At 63.5% G+C, this 14,784-nt stretch overlaps 1 protein-coding gene across 5 annotated transcripts; it reads right to left on the bottom strand.

Moving 5' to 3' along the window:
• Positions 1-1,650: 1,650 nt before the first annotated feature.
• Positions 1,651-12,497, bottom strand: TPRA1 (transmembrane protein adipocyte associated 1). Of its 5 annotated transcripts, XM_057705182.1 has the most exons (12): positions 12,356-12,497; positions 11,808-12,032; positions 6,539-6,668; positions 6,261-6,393; positions 4,971-5,057; positions 4,815-4,887; positions 4,650-4,729; positions 4,141-4,251; positions 3,965-4,025; positions 3,712-3,814; positions 3,355-3,435; positions 1,651-2,264 (listed from the first exon to the last, which is right to left on the bottom strand). In XM_057705182.1, the coding sequence occupies exons 3-12, from the start codon at positions 6,649-6,651 to the stop codon at positions 2,024-2,026; spliced, it is 1,083 nt and encodes a 360-aa protein (XP_057561165.1). In that variant the 5' UTR covers positions 6,652-6,668; positions 11,808-12,032; positions 12,356-12,497; the 3' UTR covers positions 1,651-2,023. The 5 variants fall into 5 exon arrangements, with proteins under 5 accessions (XP_057561165.1, XP_057561164.1, XP_057561163.1 ...); XM_057705181.1 differs by lacking the exon at positions 11,808-12,032 and having other exon boundaries at positions 12,356-12,473; XM_057705180.1 differs by lacking the exon at positions 12,356-12,497 and having other exon boundaries at positions 6,539-7,521; positions 11,808-11,945.
• Positions 12,498-14,784: the final 2,287 nt, after the last annotated feature.

The following is a 14,784-nucleotide window of genomic DNA, read 5'->3' on the forward strand; positions in this document are numbered from 1 at the left end:
ATTAGTCTCTGTGGGAAGACTGCAAGACTAATTGAACTATATAAGGCTGTGCTCCAGCAATCCCACCTGTGTGAGTTACCAAAAGCATATTTTTATTTATTTATTTATTTACAATGTTGCTGTGTGTGGGCTTTCTCTAGTTGTGGTGAGCAGGGGCTACTGTTTGTTGTGGTGCATGGGCTTCTCATTGAGGTGGCTTTTCTTGTTGTGGAGCACAGGCTCTAGGCACATGGCTTCATTAGTTGCAGCATGCAGGCTCAGTAGTTGTGGCACATGGGCTCAGTAGTTGTGGCTCACAGGCTGTAGAGTGCAGGCTCCATAGTTGTGGTGCGCGGGCTCAGCTGACCCACGGAGTGTGGGATCTTCCCGGACCCCAGGGATTGAACCCATGTGCCCTGCACTGGGAGGCGGATTCTTAAGCAGTGCGCCACCAGGGAAGTCCCAAAAGCATATTTGTAAGGATTTTTGTTGCTGTGTTGTTTGTTGTTGCAAAACAAAAGTCCCTCCCGAGAGGACTGGTTAAATCAATTGTCGTGTATCCAGAATGTTCGCAGCGCTCCCATCTGACACAAGTCCAAGACCAGGTGTCAGCGTGGGAAACAAGCTACAGACATTCGCACTCCCAAACCACAGGTAGCACGCATGCACACATGTGAACACAGGTGCTTCTGGAAGGTTAGGAAGACCCTGGCCTCGTGGTGCTTCTGGGGAGGGGAGCAGGGAGACAGGGTCAGAGCATCAGAGGTTCCCCGCCAACCTGCGGTCTGCCAGCTGCCCTGCAGCGGGCACCGGGCCTCCTCTGCTGCCCCCCTACCAAGTCGTCACACAGAGTGACACGCAGCCCATCAGCGCGGCCGGTGGTGGACCCAGCCCTGGATCTCATGGTCAGTTCCTCCCTGTCTGGCCCCTCACACTTGCCCCACTCAGAGTGCCCCACCAGCTTCCCTCCCCGCCAAACAGGCCAGGCTGGGCACCGGGAGAAGCCTGCAGGAGCCCCCGGCAGCCCCGCCGTCCCCATGGGCCCTGGGGTCCAGCTCACGGGCTGTGCCTGTGCCCACGGACAGCCCTCTGGGCCCTGGATCTGGGGAGCCTGGCCCGCCGGCCCCAGCATCACGAGCCGTGGTGGAGCTGGTGCCCTCGGTGCCCTCCTGCAGTGGTGGCGGGGCACTGGCCTGGCCCTCAGCACCCCAGGGCCCCGGGCTTTTTTCCAGCTTGTCCCCACTTTCAGCTCACCACATCCATGAGGATACACGTCAGTCCCTGCACGCTACCTCCCGAGAGCCTACTGCGTGCCGAGCAGGATTCTAGAGGCTGAAAGGAAGCCCCGCGGTCACCACGGCCCCACCGCGCACAGCCACCCACACTGGCTTTCTCCTGCCCCTTACAGACGTCCCTGTGAGATCAGATGGGCCTTCTGATCTCCATTTCACAGATGTGGAAATGGAAGCTGGTGGCGGGGAAGTGCTGCCTGGATGACAGGCGTGAGCAGCAGACCGGACAGCGCACAGAAACCTCAGCTCTTTCCACCGCTGTGTCCTCCGCTCAGCGGGGCCCCGTGCCAGGTACGCCGGGCTCCCAGGGCTCGGCACACAGAGGGGCACCCCCGCCCCGGCAGCCCCACACCGCCTCCACGTCAACACCTTCTGCTTCTTTTCCTTTTTATTAGAAAATAGATGAAGAAAATATACACACTTCGGCCCATGCGCCGGGTGGGCGTCGGGGCGGGGGCAGGGGATGAGGCTCAGGCCAGTCCCGGGGCCCCGGCCGCAGAAAGGGGGTGCCCTCGGCCAACCTAGGCAGGCCCGGCCCTGGGTCATCAAAATCGGGACCAAATCGCCGAGCAGGGCGAGGGCAGCTGGGAGGGGGAGGTGGCCCCCAGCTGGAGCAGAGGTGGCTGGAGGCAAGCGGGGGCAGAGCCCGCACAGGGCTGCCGCCCACACACCAGCCTGTCCCCTCGTCCTCCTCTGCCGGGGCTCTGCCCTCCCTGGCCCCCAGGCCCTCCCGCCCTGCCGGGGCGGTCGCGCTAGGCGTTGATGGCCTTCCAGCGCTCACTGTCTGTGCTGTTGATGCTGCCGGCATGGCAGGGCATGGAGGCCACGTCGTCCAGATAGGCCACCCCCGCGGCCGAGTCGAACTGCGTGCTGGCGGCCGCCGCCTCCAGGCCCTCCCGCCGGGCCACCGCGTAGGGCTGGGGCAGGTGCATGTCCGGTTCCTCCGTCTCATCCACTTGGCATTTGTAGGAGAAGAGGATCTTGGGCTCTGAGCTGGTGGGAGGAGAGAGGCAGGGGAGCCCAGTGTGAGTCAGGAAAGGCCTTCCTCGCGGGGCTGTACAGTGAGGTTTCCAGAGTGGCAGGAAACGTGCTGACAGCTGCTATGGCCCACCTGCGAGCTCCCCTTCCTTGCTTGGACGCTGGAGTCCACTGGGACATGTGCTAAAACCTCCCCTCCTGCTCCTGGCCTGTGAGCCCGGCGGGTGCCTGCTTTCTCACCGTAAAGTGGGGAGGAGTGTGACCCCGGAAACGATGGGCCTCAAGCAGCACCTGCGCACGGCTCGGGGCAGACACGGGCCCTGACCCCGCCCTGCAGCGCTCACTACTGCCCGCCGGGCCCGTCCTCCGCCCTCTGAGGGAGAAAGCATGACTCCCAGTTTACAACCAGGAGTCTGAGGCCGGAGACACATCCTGTGCGAGGTCACGCACTTCAGGGCTGGGATCCAATCCTGCCCTCCTCGCTCCAGCGCTGAGGCCCCCCGAAGCCCACCCTCAGACCTGGCAGCTAGGGAAGGGGGGCTCGGGCAGAAGGCCTGCTTGCACCGCATCTGAGGCCGGGGATCCCACCCTCGACCCCACACCTCTTTAGCAGCCCGTCTCCCTGCCACGCCTCCAAACACACGTGTGCCCAGAAGTGCGCCCCACCCCACACCCAGAGACACGCCGGACCTCCCCGACCCTGCTCCCCAGCCCGGCCGCCCCCAGGCAGGACACGAGCTGCGAGGGCTCAGGGGTTCGTGTCCGCGGCCACAGCAGGTGCGGAGGGATGAGCTGATGTGGCCTTAAGCGGAAACCCAGCGCAGGAGAGCGCGCGGGCCTGTGTCGTGTGTGATGCGCACGTGTACGTGCATGCACCTGTGGACGCAGCACACGTGTGCCTGTGCACACGGGCACCCCGAGCGCCGCCGCAGCCCGCGTCCCAGCCTGAGCGGCGCTGGAGCCCGGAGGCTGGGGCCACAGCGGCGACTGCGCATGCGCGACAGGTAGCAGGCGCGGTCCCGACGGCGGCCACGCGGGGGCGCCCGCCGCCCAGAAGGTGAGGCCCGCCACCCCCCCCCGCCCCGCGCCTGCGCTGGGGGCTCACCCGAAGAAGCCCCGCAGGAAGGCCACGTAGATGAGGGGCGCGAAAAAGCTGAAGTAGAGGAAGGTGGTGGCGTCCACGCAGCTGGGGGGAGGGACGGGTCAGGGCTGAGGCGGTGGGACCCGAGCCCGGCCCCGCCCCCCGCCCCGCCCAGGGCCCCGCCCCTCCCGGCTCCACCGCCTCCCGGGCCCCGCCCTTCCCTCCCGGCCCCGCCCTCCCCGCCTCCTGCTCTTCCTGGCCCCGCCCCTCCCCGCCTCCTGCTCCTCCTGCCCCCGCCCCTCCCTGACCAGGGCCCCGCCCCCCCGACCAGGGCCCCGCCCCTCCGTCCCGGCCCCGCCCCCCGCCCTCCAGGCCCCGTACCAGAGCCCCTCGATGACGTCGGCGCACAACAGCGCGCTCCCCAGCCCCTGCAGCAGGTTGAGCAGCGCCAGGATGCCCGCGTACACGTAGAAGCTCCTCCGCGCTGCGGGGTGGGCACGTGAGGTCCCGCCCAGGTGTCAGGGCCCGGGCCCGGACCGGCTCCCTGCCTCCCGCCAAACCCAGAGCGGTCCGCTCCAGGCCACCCCGGGGCCCGCAGCCCGCCCCGCGCCCAGCCCGGTCCCCAGGCGCTCACAGGGCAGGGAGATGCGCTCCTTCAGCGGGGTCTTGGGGAGCACGACCACCAGAGAGTAGACCTGCGGAGACGGCGGCGCTGACCGGGACGCGGGGAGCTCCCGCCCCGCCGGGCGCTGCGCCTTGCTAGCAGGGCGCCCAGGCCCTGCCCGGGGCTGCGGCCACCCCCCAACTCACCAGGAAGAAGAAGCAGGAGCTCACCAGCCAGAACTGGCGGCCCCCGTGCCCGTAGATGTTGAAGTCCTCAGCCGAGAGGTGGGCATCAGGGTACAGGATTTCCAGCGTGCCCTGCACCGCGGAGGCAGGGGAGGGTCTCAAGGGCTCCTGCACCTGGCCTGCCGCCTCCCTGGCTCCCTCCCACACCAAGCCCCGCTCCGCCTGGCCCTCAGCTCCCTGCTCCAGCCCCCAGAACGGCCAAGGGAGGGGCAACCCCCGTGCAACACAGGGGTCCCTGGACGCAGGGCTGTCAGTGGGATCTGCGGGCCTGCTCTCTCCCTACCTGCGCTGCTTGTCGAAACGGCATGTTCAGCCTGTTGGATTGGAATCGGAGAGACCCTGCCCCTGCCCTGTTAACCAGCCGCCCAGGTGACCCCTTAGCTGCACCTAGAGTTTGAGCCTCGGCACCTGACAAACGCTCGGCGCCGACCCAGGGCCCCGACCCCCGCCAGCTGCCCGCCCCGCCCCACCTGGGTGACGGAGTAGGCCAGGGCTAGCACCGTGGTGATGGCCAGCACACGTTTGATGCTCGACTTGCTCTCCAGGTGACCTGGAAGAAACACGACGGTCAGGCAGCGGAAGCAGCCCCTAGCCAGGGAGGGGCAGGGGAGCCCTGGCCGCAGCGGCCGACGCACCAAACGCGAGGCCCAGGATGACCACGCTCAGCTCGATGGCCAGCAGGAAGAAGCGGGTGATCTCCCACAGGATCTGCGCAGAGCGGGCAGGGTGTCAGCCTGGGGGCCAGTCGCCCCTCCCGGCGCCCAGCGCCCCGCCGGTCGGCCCAGCCTCACCTTATCAGCGACCGTTGCAGCGTCCGAGGTGCTGACCGTCATGGACACCACGGCCCGGGCGATGCCCACCAGCGCCACCACAAACACCTGGTGAGCAAAAGAGGGCGGGGGCTTGGCGTCGGGGCACGAGACCTCCAGGAATTGCAGGGCCTGCAGCCCTCACCCCGCACCTGCAGGAGCCCTCGATTCCTCGAGAACGGAAGGATTCCCCAGGAAGCAGGCCGCCTGGGTGGGATGCAGGGGGACCTGGCCCTCCCCTCGCAGCCCTGGTTTCCCCTGGGAGGGCTGGTTAGGGTGACGTGGTGCGGCCAGCCTGCTGGGGTCCAGTCCCAGACCTGCTGCTTGCTGCGTCTGGGCCCGTCTGTGCTGCACCTCACCTACGTAATGCACAGAGCCAGCACCCCCCGACCCAGCTGCACCTGATGCCCTGCGACTCAGTTTCTCAGTCAACGCTACCCCACCCCCACCCATCCCAGGCTCCTGTGAGCTTAAGTTCGGCTTTCTGACGTGTACAAACAAAAGAGCCCAGGTGCGTACACTCTGTCCTTTGTACCTGGAAAACTGTGTCCAACCTCGTGGAGGCTGATGTCACTCAGGGCCATGCGCCCACTGTGTGCCAGGCCCCCACGGGGCTGGAGCTCTGCGTGGTCTCACTGGGTGCTCACAGGAGCACCGCAAACTGGAGCAGATCCACGTCACATCACGTAGGAGGGCACCGAGGCCCAGAGAGGCCAAGCCATTGGCCCAAGGTCATTCAGCAACAGCTGGGGTTCAGAATGCAGCAGGGTTTGTCCCCCCACCCAGCCTCCATTCCCCTTCCCTCTAGTAACCACTCCCCAATTTTCTTCTTGGGACCACCACCCTCCTCAGTCCACATGGTCTAGCTGAGCTGACCCCAGCCTCCCAGCTCCAAAGTGTCCCTTTCCCTGCTGGCCACAGCGTCTGGCTCAGGGATGAACAGGGGTTCCAAAGTGGGCCACTCAGAGGGGATTCCAGGTCTACACTGCACCATCAGGAAAGAGATACTCTTCTGCTGGAGCTGGCAGGGAGGTTAGCTCAGAGCTGCTCTTGGCTACCTCGATATCGTATGGGGAGAAGTCATGTGAGATAAGGCCAGAAGAGAGCAGAGATGCAGACAGAGACGGAGACAGAGTCCGGAGGACATCAGTTAATCCCCTGGATCCTGCCATACCTGAAGCTTCGTCTTCATCACAAAGACAATTAACAATTCCCTTTTTTGCCAAAGGCAGTTGGAGTTGGGTTTTCTGTCATCAACTGAAATGAACTCACCAGGATGTAGAAGGTGATAAAAATGGGGCTGGAGGTGACGCGAATCTTGGCCCGAGCAAATGGAAGTTTCCAGAGCAGGAAGATGAAGAAGAGCACGTTGGGGACAAGCAGCAAGAGGTCCCAGTACCGGACCCTGGCAAGCGGGTACGGAGGCAGCTCACTGGCGGGGTTGTGTCTGTGCCTCGCCCATGTCTCTCACAGATACTCTCTCACCCACCCACCCCAGGAAGCCCCCTCTCAGGCACCCCGCCTTCCCAGCAGGACTGTGCCTGCCTCACCTAGAGGTGCCAATGTCCTCGTAGAGCAGCAGCAGACAGCGGTGCGGCACGCTGATGTTGGGTGCCAGGGGTGGGGGCCCGCTGGCTCGGATCTCCTCCTCGGGGGTGTCCATCCCGCCAGCAGCCAGCCCTGGGGGTGACAGCCACCCCGTGAGCACCGCAGGGGCCGTGCGGCCTCTGGGCCTCAGGCTCCCCGCCCCGCAGGCGGGAGGCAGGGCGGGCACTCCTGCCCGTGTCGCAACCCAACACCTGACAGGGGCCAGTCCTTTGTGTCACGGGGGCGGCAGCAGAGGAGCTGGGCTGCGCTGACAGCAGCCGCACGTTGCAGGGAGCGCCGGGGCCTGGGCCACGGGACGTGACTGATGCCAGCGTTTAAAACGATGACTGAACAGACTGGGCTTCTGCCCCGGCGCCCCCACTTCCGGCCGTCCACGACAGCCCCAGGCTGGAGCAGCCCAAGTGCCACTGTCAGCAGAAGTCACACGTCAACGGGGGCGTCCGTGTGAACAGTGGACCGCTGCCCAGAAATGAAAGCGAGTTCCTGCCCTGGCGACACGAAGGGCCTGGCAGCCAGGACACTGAGCGAACCCGGCCAGGTGTGGGCGTGCGGTCTGACCCCGCGCGGGGACTGGGGAGGGGCGCCCTGTGGAGGGCGGAGGGCACAGGGTCAGCCCTGGGGACGCGATCTGGTGGCGGGCACAGGGGCGTGCTCGAGTGTCGTGGTTCACCGCGCCTGTGATTCGAGTGATTTTCTGTATGAGTTACGCTTCAGTAGATTTTAAAAAATGAAAAAGGTGAATTGTTTACAGCGAGAGCACAGGTCTCTTGTTCAGCGAAGAGCAGCCCAGGACACTTCCTGCAGGATTTGCAGCACAGCAGCCGGATCCCGTGCGCGTGCTGCGCTCACGTCCCCGGACAGCAGCCTGAGGGGGCCTGCAGGGGCTGCTCCGCACTTGGCCAAGCTGTGCAACGCGAGTGCTGCTCTGCTGAAAGCAGGGAGAGTCCTAAGCGGGCGGGCCGAGACCTGGCGCTCAGAACCCTCCATCCTTCTCTCCCACAGGCCACCGACTGGCTCTGGGATCACGTCCCCATCGGCAACTTGAGGACACACCAAGGACGGAGGTATTAAAGGGGAGAACATGTGCCTGACATGGTAGGCCCAAGGAAAGAAGCTGACTTCTTCCCTTTTCCGTGGCTCTGCACCCTTCCGCGGTGCTGGCATTGCCTGCGAGCCAGCAGGTCCAGGTGTCGGGACACACCTGCCCTCTCGGGGCCTTCATTCTAGGAGGGGCAGCTGGCAGCCAGCACAGATACCTGTACTTAAAAAGCAGACTTCTCCTAGAGGTAACTGCTAAGAAGAAAAACACAGAAGTGGAACAAAACAATGGAAACCACAGCGGAAACTGCTGGGGTCCCCAACATCCACCCTCCCCTTTAGTACCAGAGCCCATGGATTTTAGCCGGCACGTGGCTTCTCAAACAGTGCTTACTTTCTCAGCTTCCCTTATTCTGGCTGTGGCCACATGACCAAGTTTTATCCAACTGGATATGAGCAGCAAGGTTTGCCAACTTCAAGTCATGCCCATCTCCCTTCCCATTGGCTGGAATATGGATGTCGTGGTGGGAGCAACAGCAGCCATCGTAGGCCATGAGACAGAAGCCATGTACTGAGGGTAATAGAGCAGTGACAGAGAAAGGTGTCTGGGTGCCAGACACAGTGGAGCGTCCACACACATCCTGGACAGCTTGCACACAGACTGTCCCGCAACAGATGGGAATAATCTTCTACCTGATTATCTCGGCCTGTTTGCAGAGCTAAACCAGAATCCCAGGGAATACAAGGTGGTGCCGCTTCAGGATGGGTTGTCAAACAAGGTGACATTTGAGCTGAGATCTAAATAACTGAAAGGAGCTGGACTGGGGAAAATCTGGGCAGAGCACGTCCCGGGGAGAGAGTGGTGAAGGCAAAGGCCAGGCGGCAGAAACAGTCCTGGCCGGTTCAGAGGGCAAAGAGCAGGCTGGAAGAGCGAGGAGAAAGGGTGGGGGCCAGGTCAGCCAGGGCCGCCTGGCCCCTGGCACCGTGATCTCACTCTGTGTGCAACAGGAGGGTGTCGGAGGGCAGAGGACGGGGCCCCGCTCCCACGTGGAGAGGCTGCGGTAGACGAGGCACCCAGGCAGGGGGAGTGGAGGCAGGGAGACCCAGGAGTGCCCGGCCGGACCAGCGACGACAGTGGCTCAACGGGTGGTGGCAGTGGGGGTGCAGGGGAGGGATCTGGGATCCCTTTGGGAGGGTCGGCCAGCAAGAGCCCCGGACAGACACGCGTAGGGGTGAGGGAAGACGGCAGGGGAGGCTGATGCCACGGCTTTGGCCCGAGCCTCTGGCGCCCTGCAGCGGCGAGGCCGGCACGGCTGATGGTGTCCCTATGACACTGCCCCTCTGCCTCACTGCCAAGGTGCCCCGTCAGTGCAGGACCCTCCTTGATGCCCTGCATTCAGGACAGGGCCCCCTCGCCAGCGCCAGAAGCTGAATCTCCGGTACTGTAAGCCAGTGGTTTCAGAGTGGGGGTGGTGGGGAGCATCTCAGGCACCTCAGCAGGGCACAGGGTGCCCGTGTGACACAGGGTTGGGGTCCAGGGCTGCCCAGTGTCTGTAGGGAACCCCACATGGCAGAGAGAAGCCAGTGGGGATGAACGGGGGCAGGAGCGGGAGGGCAGGATAGAGTGGGGGGTGCAGAGGGCTTCTCTTGGCTTTGCCTGTCCAGCACCCCAGTTGCCTGGGGGGGCACCTCAGCCCCGCAGTCTCCATCCACAGCTTTAGGTACGGCTGACTCCACCCCTCCAAAACGCCGGGGAATGTGCACGCTGGAGTCCCACGTGGAAAGAACGCCAACGCAGAGGAACACAGAGGTGAGAGACAGATGGAAATAGATCCTGGAGACAGCGCCTCACAGGAGCCCCTGGATGCAGCCACACCTGAACGGGATTCCTCCTCCCCCACCCCAGCCCCCACCCCGGGGCCAGACATCTCAGTTACAAAATCCAACAGATTCCCTTTTGTGCGTCGGCCAGTTTGACACGGGGCTGGGCAGACCTTCGTTGTGCTTCTGGCTCGGCCAGGTTCTTTCTCTGTGACCTTGGGTGAGTCATTTCCCGTCTCTGGGTGTCACAGGACAATAACACCCCCCTAACAAGGCTGCTGTAAGGATCAAGCAAGACCAGAGCAGCGCGTGTCCACAGAAGGCCACGCACACCAAGGTACCTGCTGCTTTTCTTCCCAGAGGAGGGGCTGGGGGCTGTGGCATGGGGGAAGGATCTGGTCCACAGGTCGAAGCGCCACTTGCTCTGGAGTCTGAGGGGAGGAAGGAGAGGACCAGCGGCACCCCCTCCAGCACGGCCCTGCTAGCTCTGTAATAACTGCAGAGAAGGCTCCCGGGGCGCTGCCGCCCTGCAGCGAGGTACTTATGTCACCCCTTGCACGAGCCTGGAGTTGGGCAGCCACCTGCTGGGCTTGCAGCCCAGACTGTGTCCAGAGCCTAGGCCCCCGGGGGGCAACTTGCCAGGGGCCCCTCCTGGGGCCTCGGCCTCTCCATCTGCAGGCAGAGGGCCCCGGGCCTGATCCAGAGCAGAGTGTTGCTAACAAGCAGATGCGGGTCAGGCAGGGCTGGGGGCTGAGCGTCTGCTCCCCACACCCTCCCAGGGCGCTGCTGCTCTGCTGGCCCCAGAACCACACTTGAGCCACAGGAGAACTGCCCCTGTGGCAAAGCTCACAAAACAACGGACGCGGCAACAAAAACCGTATGACACCCACCCTTCCCTTCTGTGTGCAGTGGCGGCCCAGGGCTTTCCACGGGGTAACCCGCTGAGCCACCGCACCAGCCTCCGAGAGAGGGGACAGCCACTGTCCCATCCCACCGAGGGGAAAGAGGCGGGGGCTAAGTCTGTGGCCCTGCATCCCCCTGGCCCCACCACAGGTGAGCTCCTGGCCTTGTAGGCAGAAGCCTAGGCAGTGACAAAGTAAGGGGTCTGCAGGCTCAGGAGAGGGGGGACGTGGGAAGGCCAGCTGAGGGCGGGGGAGGGAGGGGGGAAGCCCAGACCAGAGAGGGTGTTCCTGGGATGCTGAGTGCCCTGGGGCAACCCCTGGCTTCCCCAGGCGGGAATCTGGGACAGACTGTTTCTTCCACCTGGGAAGGACTTTCCTGACCTCATTCACATTCCAGAGGCCTCTTCCCACCCACCTCCCTCCCTCCCTCCCTCCATCTGTGGGCAGGGTGCCAACTGGCCAGGGTCCTGCATGCTGGATCTGCTGCGAGGCCCTGGACATGAAGGGCCTTCCCCTCAGTGGGCCTCCGCTCTCCTGTCTCTCATCTGTGCAGTGGGACTGACCACCCAGAGCTACTGGATGGGAAACCCTGAGGAAAGCAAAACCCTGAGCAGAGCCCTCCGGGTTTCCAACTCCAGCGGCTGACGAGCTTTAAAACCTTGCAACCCACACAGGGTGAGGAAGGCTTCCCAGGACAGAGGCCAACCCCCTTATCCTTCAGCCCTGGGGAGGGCGGCAGTGGACCCTGCCAGGAGCCCCCAGGAGGAAGGACAGCCATGAGCCTTCAAGGTCCAACCTGACCCCTGCCAACTGCCCTGACGTTTCCCTTCCTCTCTGCAGCCCGACTTTCAGCCTGTACTCCAAGCTGCTGTGCTGTTCCTACCTCAGGGCCCCTGTGCGTGCTCTTTCCCAGCCGCGTCTCACCTCATGCGGGCCACCTCCTCTGAGGAGCCCTCCTTGACCACCCCTGTTGGTCTGAAGTGGCCCTGTCTGTGTGTGTGTGTTTGTGGGCTGTCCAGCCCGGGCGTCTCATGACCCAGTCCCCGAGGACAACAGACGTTGTGAGTGGACAGATGAATGTCCAGCAGAGTGCGGGCCAGCCCCTCTGGGCAGGGGGAGGACCGTCTGGGAGGCCCCACGGCCCCGTCCCTACTGCAGAGTGGGGGCAGGTCACTGCCTGCTCCCCCGTTCAGTGGACCCCCGCCCTCTCGGGCCGCGGAGCCGAGCGGGCCCACAGGGGGGACCCGGCCACTCGCAGGGGCGTCTCCCCGGAGAGCCTGGGGCGCGGGGTCCGCAAGCCCAGACACCGCGGGGACCCAGCACGCCGGCCCTCTGCGCCCCCAGCCTGCCTCTGGGCAGGAGGGTCGCTCCCGGCGGCGGCAGCAGCGGCAGGCGGGACGGGGGCCCCCGGGATCGGCCGCCGGGGCAGGAGAGGGGTCCCCCTCCTTACCTGAGGCCCCGGCCGCCCATCCGCCGCCGGGCGCGGACCCAGCCAGGCCGCGGGACTCGGCCTCCGGCGCTGGCGTGGGGGAGCGTCGCGCAAGGGGCGCGGGCGGCCGGCTCCCGCAGACCGGGCTGGCGGGCGGGGAGGGCGGCGCGATCGGGCCCGCCACCGCGCGGCCCTCCCGGCGGCGGCGACCCGGAAGGCAGCCTCGTCCTGTTCGTTCCGCCAAAACTGCAAAACAGCCACCGTCCCTACTTTCGGCACGCAGGCCCGCCCCCAGCCCGCAGCGGCCTATAGGAGCGGGGCTGCGCCGAAAAGAGGGCGCATGCAGCGGGAGGAGCCAATCAGATCCCCAGGGGGCGGGGAGGTCCGCTGATCTCTTAAAGAGACAGCGCGGGGCCCCGTCCGCAGCTGTCCGCGACCTGCGCGGCTCCGCTGCGCCCCTCCTCCCGCCGGCGGCGGCCGAGCGTCCAGGGAGGAGCCTCCGCCGCCGGCCCGCTGACCTCTGGTCCCGGGGGATAAGGCCCGCCCGGACTGGCGCGTCCCCCACGCACCTGCCCACGGGGCGGCGGCCAAGGCGGCGCTGCGCACCCGCCACCTCGCGTCCCCTCTGCGGGGCGGCTGTCGTTGGCCGCATTTCACAGAGGAGAACCTGAGACTGCGACGTTCAGCGCTTGCCCGAAGCCACAAGACCAGGAAGTGACAGAGCCCAGAACTGGGGTTTGACACGCCTCCTCTCGGCCTCCCTCCTCCGGGAAGCCTTCCCGGATTGCCCGTCTTTGCCCTCGTGCGTCTGTGCTGTGTTCACGCCTCTTTCCCCCTCGCCCCGACGGGGCCCCGCCTGGTCTGGCCCCTCCAGTCTCTGCATCCTTATCCTTCCCACCCTGTCCCTCCCGCCCGCCCCTCACTGGGTACTAAGCAACACTGGTCTCTGTTTCTGCTCCGTGAATACACCAAGCTTGTTCCTGCCCGTCGGCCTGCACCTGTGCCTCCAGCCTGGCTCCTTTCACATGACCCCATCCTGTTGTCCAGTCTCTGTCGCACAAAGCCCATTTCCTTCCCAGTGTTACCCAAAACGGGGTTCGCCTCTTCGTGGTTGTCCAGCAGAAAGACGCAGCCAAGGCAAAGAGCAGGAGAAGGAAGGATTGATGACTTGCAGTGAGTAAGGAGAACATAGGAGACCTTTCCCAAATTAGTGCCTCCCCGAACAGCAAAACTGGGGATGCTTTAAGCTAAGGGTATGTGCGTGTTCATCAAGGGGCTTGGGCAGTCCAAGCTTTAATTAATTAAGTCCTGAGGGTCAGGGAAGGTCAACATCATCCTCCTTTAGGGCCCAGGTGATCTGGTGGTTGAGCACTTCACGCTCATTCTTTACCATCCACACAGAGCAGGGAATCGTTACAACTGATGTATTGTCTAGCACTGTTCCTTCTCTTGCCTGATAACAGTTTCTGCATTCTTTTGTTCCTTTAAGATCATGAATTACTGAGACCTGTTCAAGGGTAAGCACTGTGGCCAGGCTTCGATCACGAAATAGCTTAGGCCAAAAATGACTTCTCTTATGTCAAGAAAGCCACACCCGGTTCTCTTTCTCTCGGGACCCCCACCCTATCTGCTTACACCAGCACAATCTCTCGAACAGGATCCTATTCATTCAGTCACTTCCTAGCTCAGCACCAGCCTCCCCCAACTAGAATGTCAGTGTTGTGAGGACAGAGCCGTGCTTATCACATACCCTGAACGTACGGAGGCTGACTCAGGGCCTGGTGCACGTCGCAGGCACCCACTTATCACAGCAGCCCCAAGTTACACACCCCGTGACACCACACTTGTTTCACAGCTGGGCTGGAATGAAATTGGGCCCCAGTCTTCGCATCGCCCCTGCTCTAAACCAGGGGAAGGTGAGGAAACCGCTACCTTGTGACCCTTTGGGACGCAGTTCATGTGGCTTTCCCAGCCGGGACCCCAGTCCGCGTGCAGTTTCTGTATCAGCCAAGAAAGGCTGAGCTCCACGAGATGCCTACCTGCCTGAATGGGCAGCTCTAAGAGTTTCTGCCAGGAAGTTACACGCATTCCCCCTCTCCCCCCTTTAACTGGCAAAGCAAGTCCTAGGCTACTTCTGACCTCCAGGGGCAGGAAACTTCCCTCCCAACCCTTGCCAGGAAGGAGAAGAAATGGAGTATCAGTGACCAAGCTGAATGACTGCCCTCCATCTGTATGGGTTTTTTTTTTTAATTGATTGATTAATTTATTGGCTGCATTGGGTCTTCGATGCTGCACGTGGGCTTTCTCTAGTTGCGGCAAGTGGCAGCTACTCTTCATTGTGGTGCGCGGGCTCCTCATTACAGTGGCGTCTCTTGTGGCACACGGGCTCTAGGCACGTGGGCTTCAGTAGTTGCAGCACACAGGCTCAATAGTTGTGGTGGCATGTTGGATCTTCCTGGAGTAGGGATAGTACCAACGTCCCGTGCATTGGCAGGCGCATGCCTAACCACTGCGCCACCTAGGAAGTCCCATCCTTCTGTTTTCTGAGCCAGCAGACACTTTGGGGCGGGGGTGGGGGGAGGTCGCGCTTACTGTCACCAGGCGCAATTCTGCATTTTGTACTGAGTTTTGGGCCCCGCGCGCGGGTTTCTGTGGGATTTTATTTGCGGAGTAACGAGAGTATCTATCTAAGCCCCTCCCTCCAGGGCAGAGGCGTGCTGACTCACTGCGGTGTCCCCTGCACACAGGACAGAGCGTGGCAGCAGCGAGCTTCTATGGACGGTCGTTTAATAAAGATATGGCTCCCATTTTGCGTCCCTTGCCCTGCACCAGGCTCAGGGGTGGTGATCCGCACGAGGCACATCTGCCAGGAGGAGATGCTGCTCCAGGGCTGGGCTCCCTGATGGAAAGGGGGGGGGGCCCAAAATGACAGACACAGATGGTGTGCTCAGCAGAGGGACCAGGAGGCAGAGGCACCCAGCCAGGCCCTGCCCAGGCC

The sequence above is a fragment of the Hippopotamus amphibius genome, chromosome 13 (genome assembly GCF_030028045.1).
Source record: "Hippopotamus amphibius kiboko isolate mHipAmp2 chromosome 13, mHipAmp2.hap2, whole genome shotgun sequence".
Classification (NCBI taxonomy): domain Eukaryota; kingdom Metazoa; phylum Chordata; class Mammalia; order Artiodactyla; family Hippopotamidae; genus Hippopotamus; species Hippopotamus amphibius.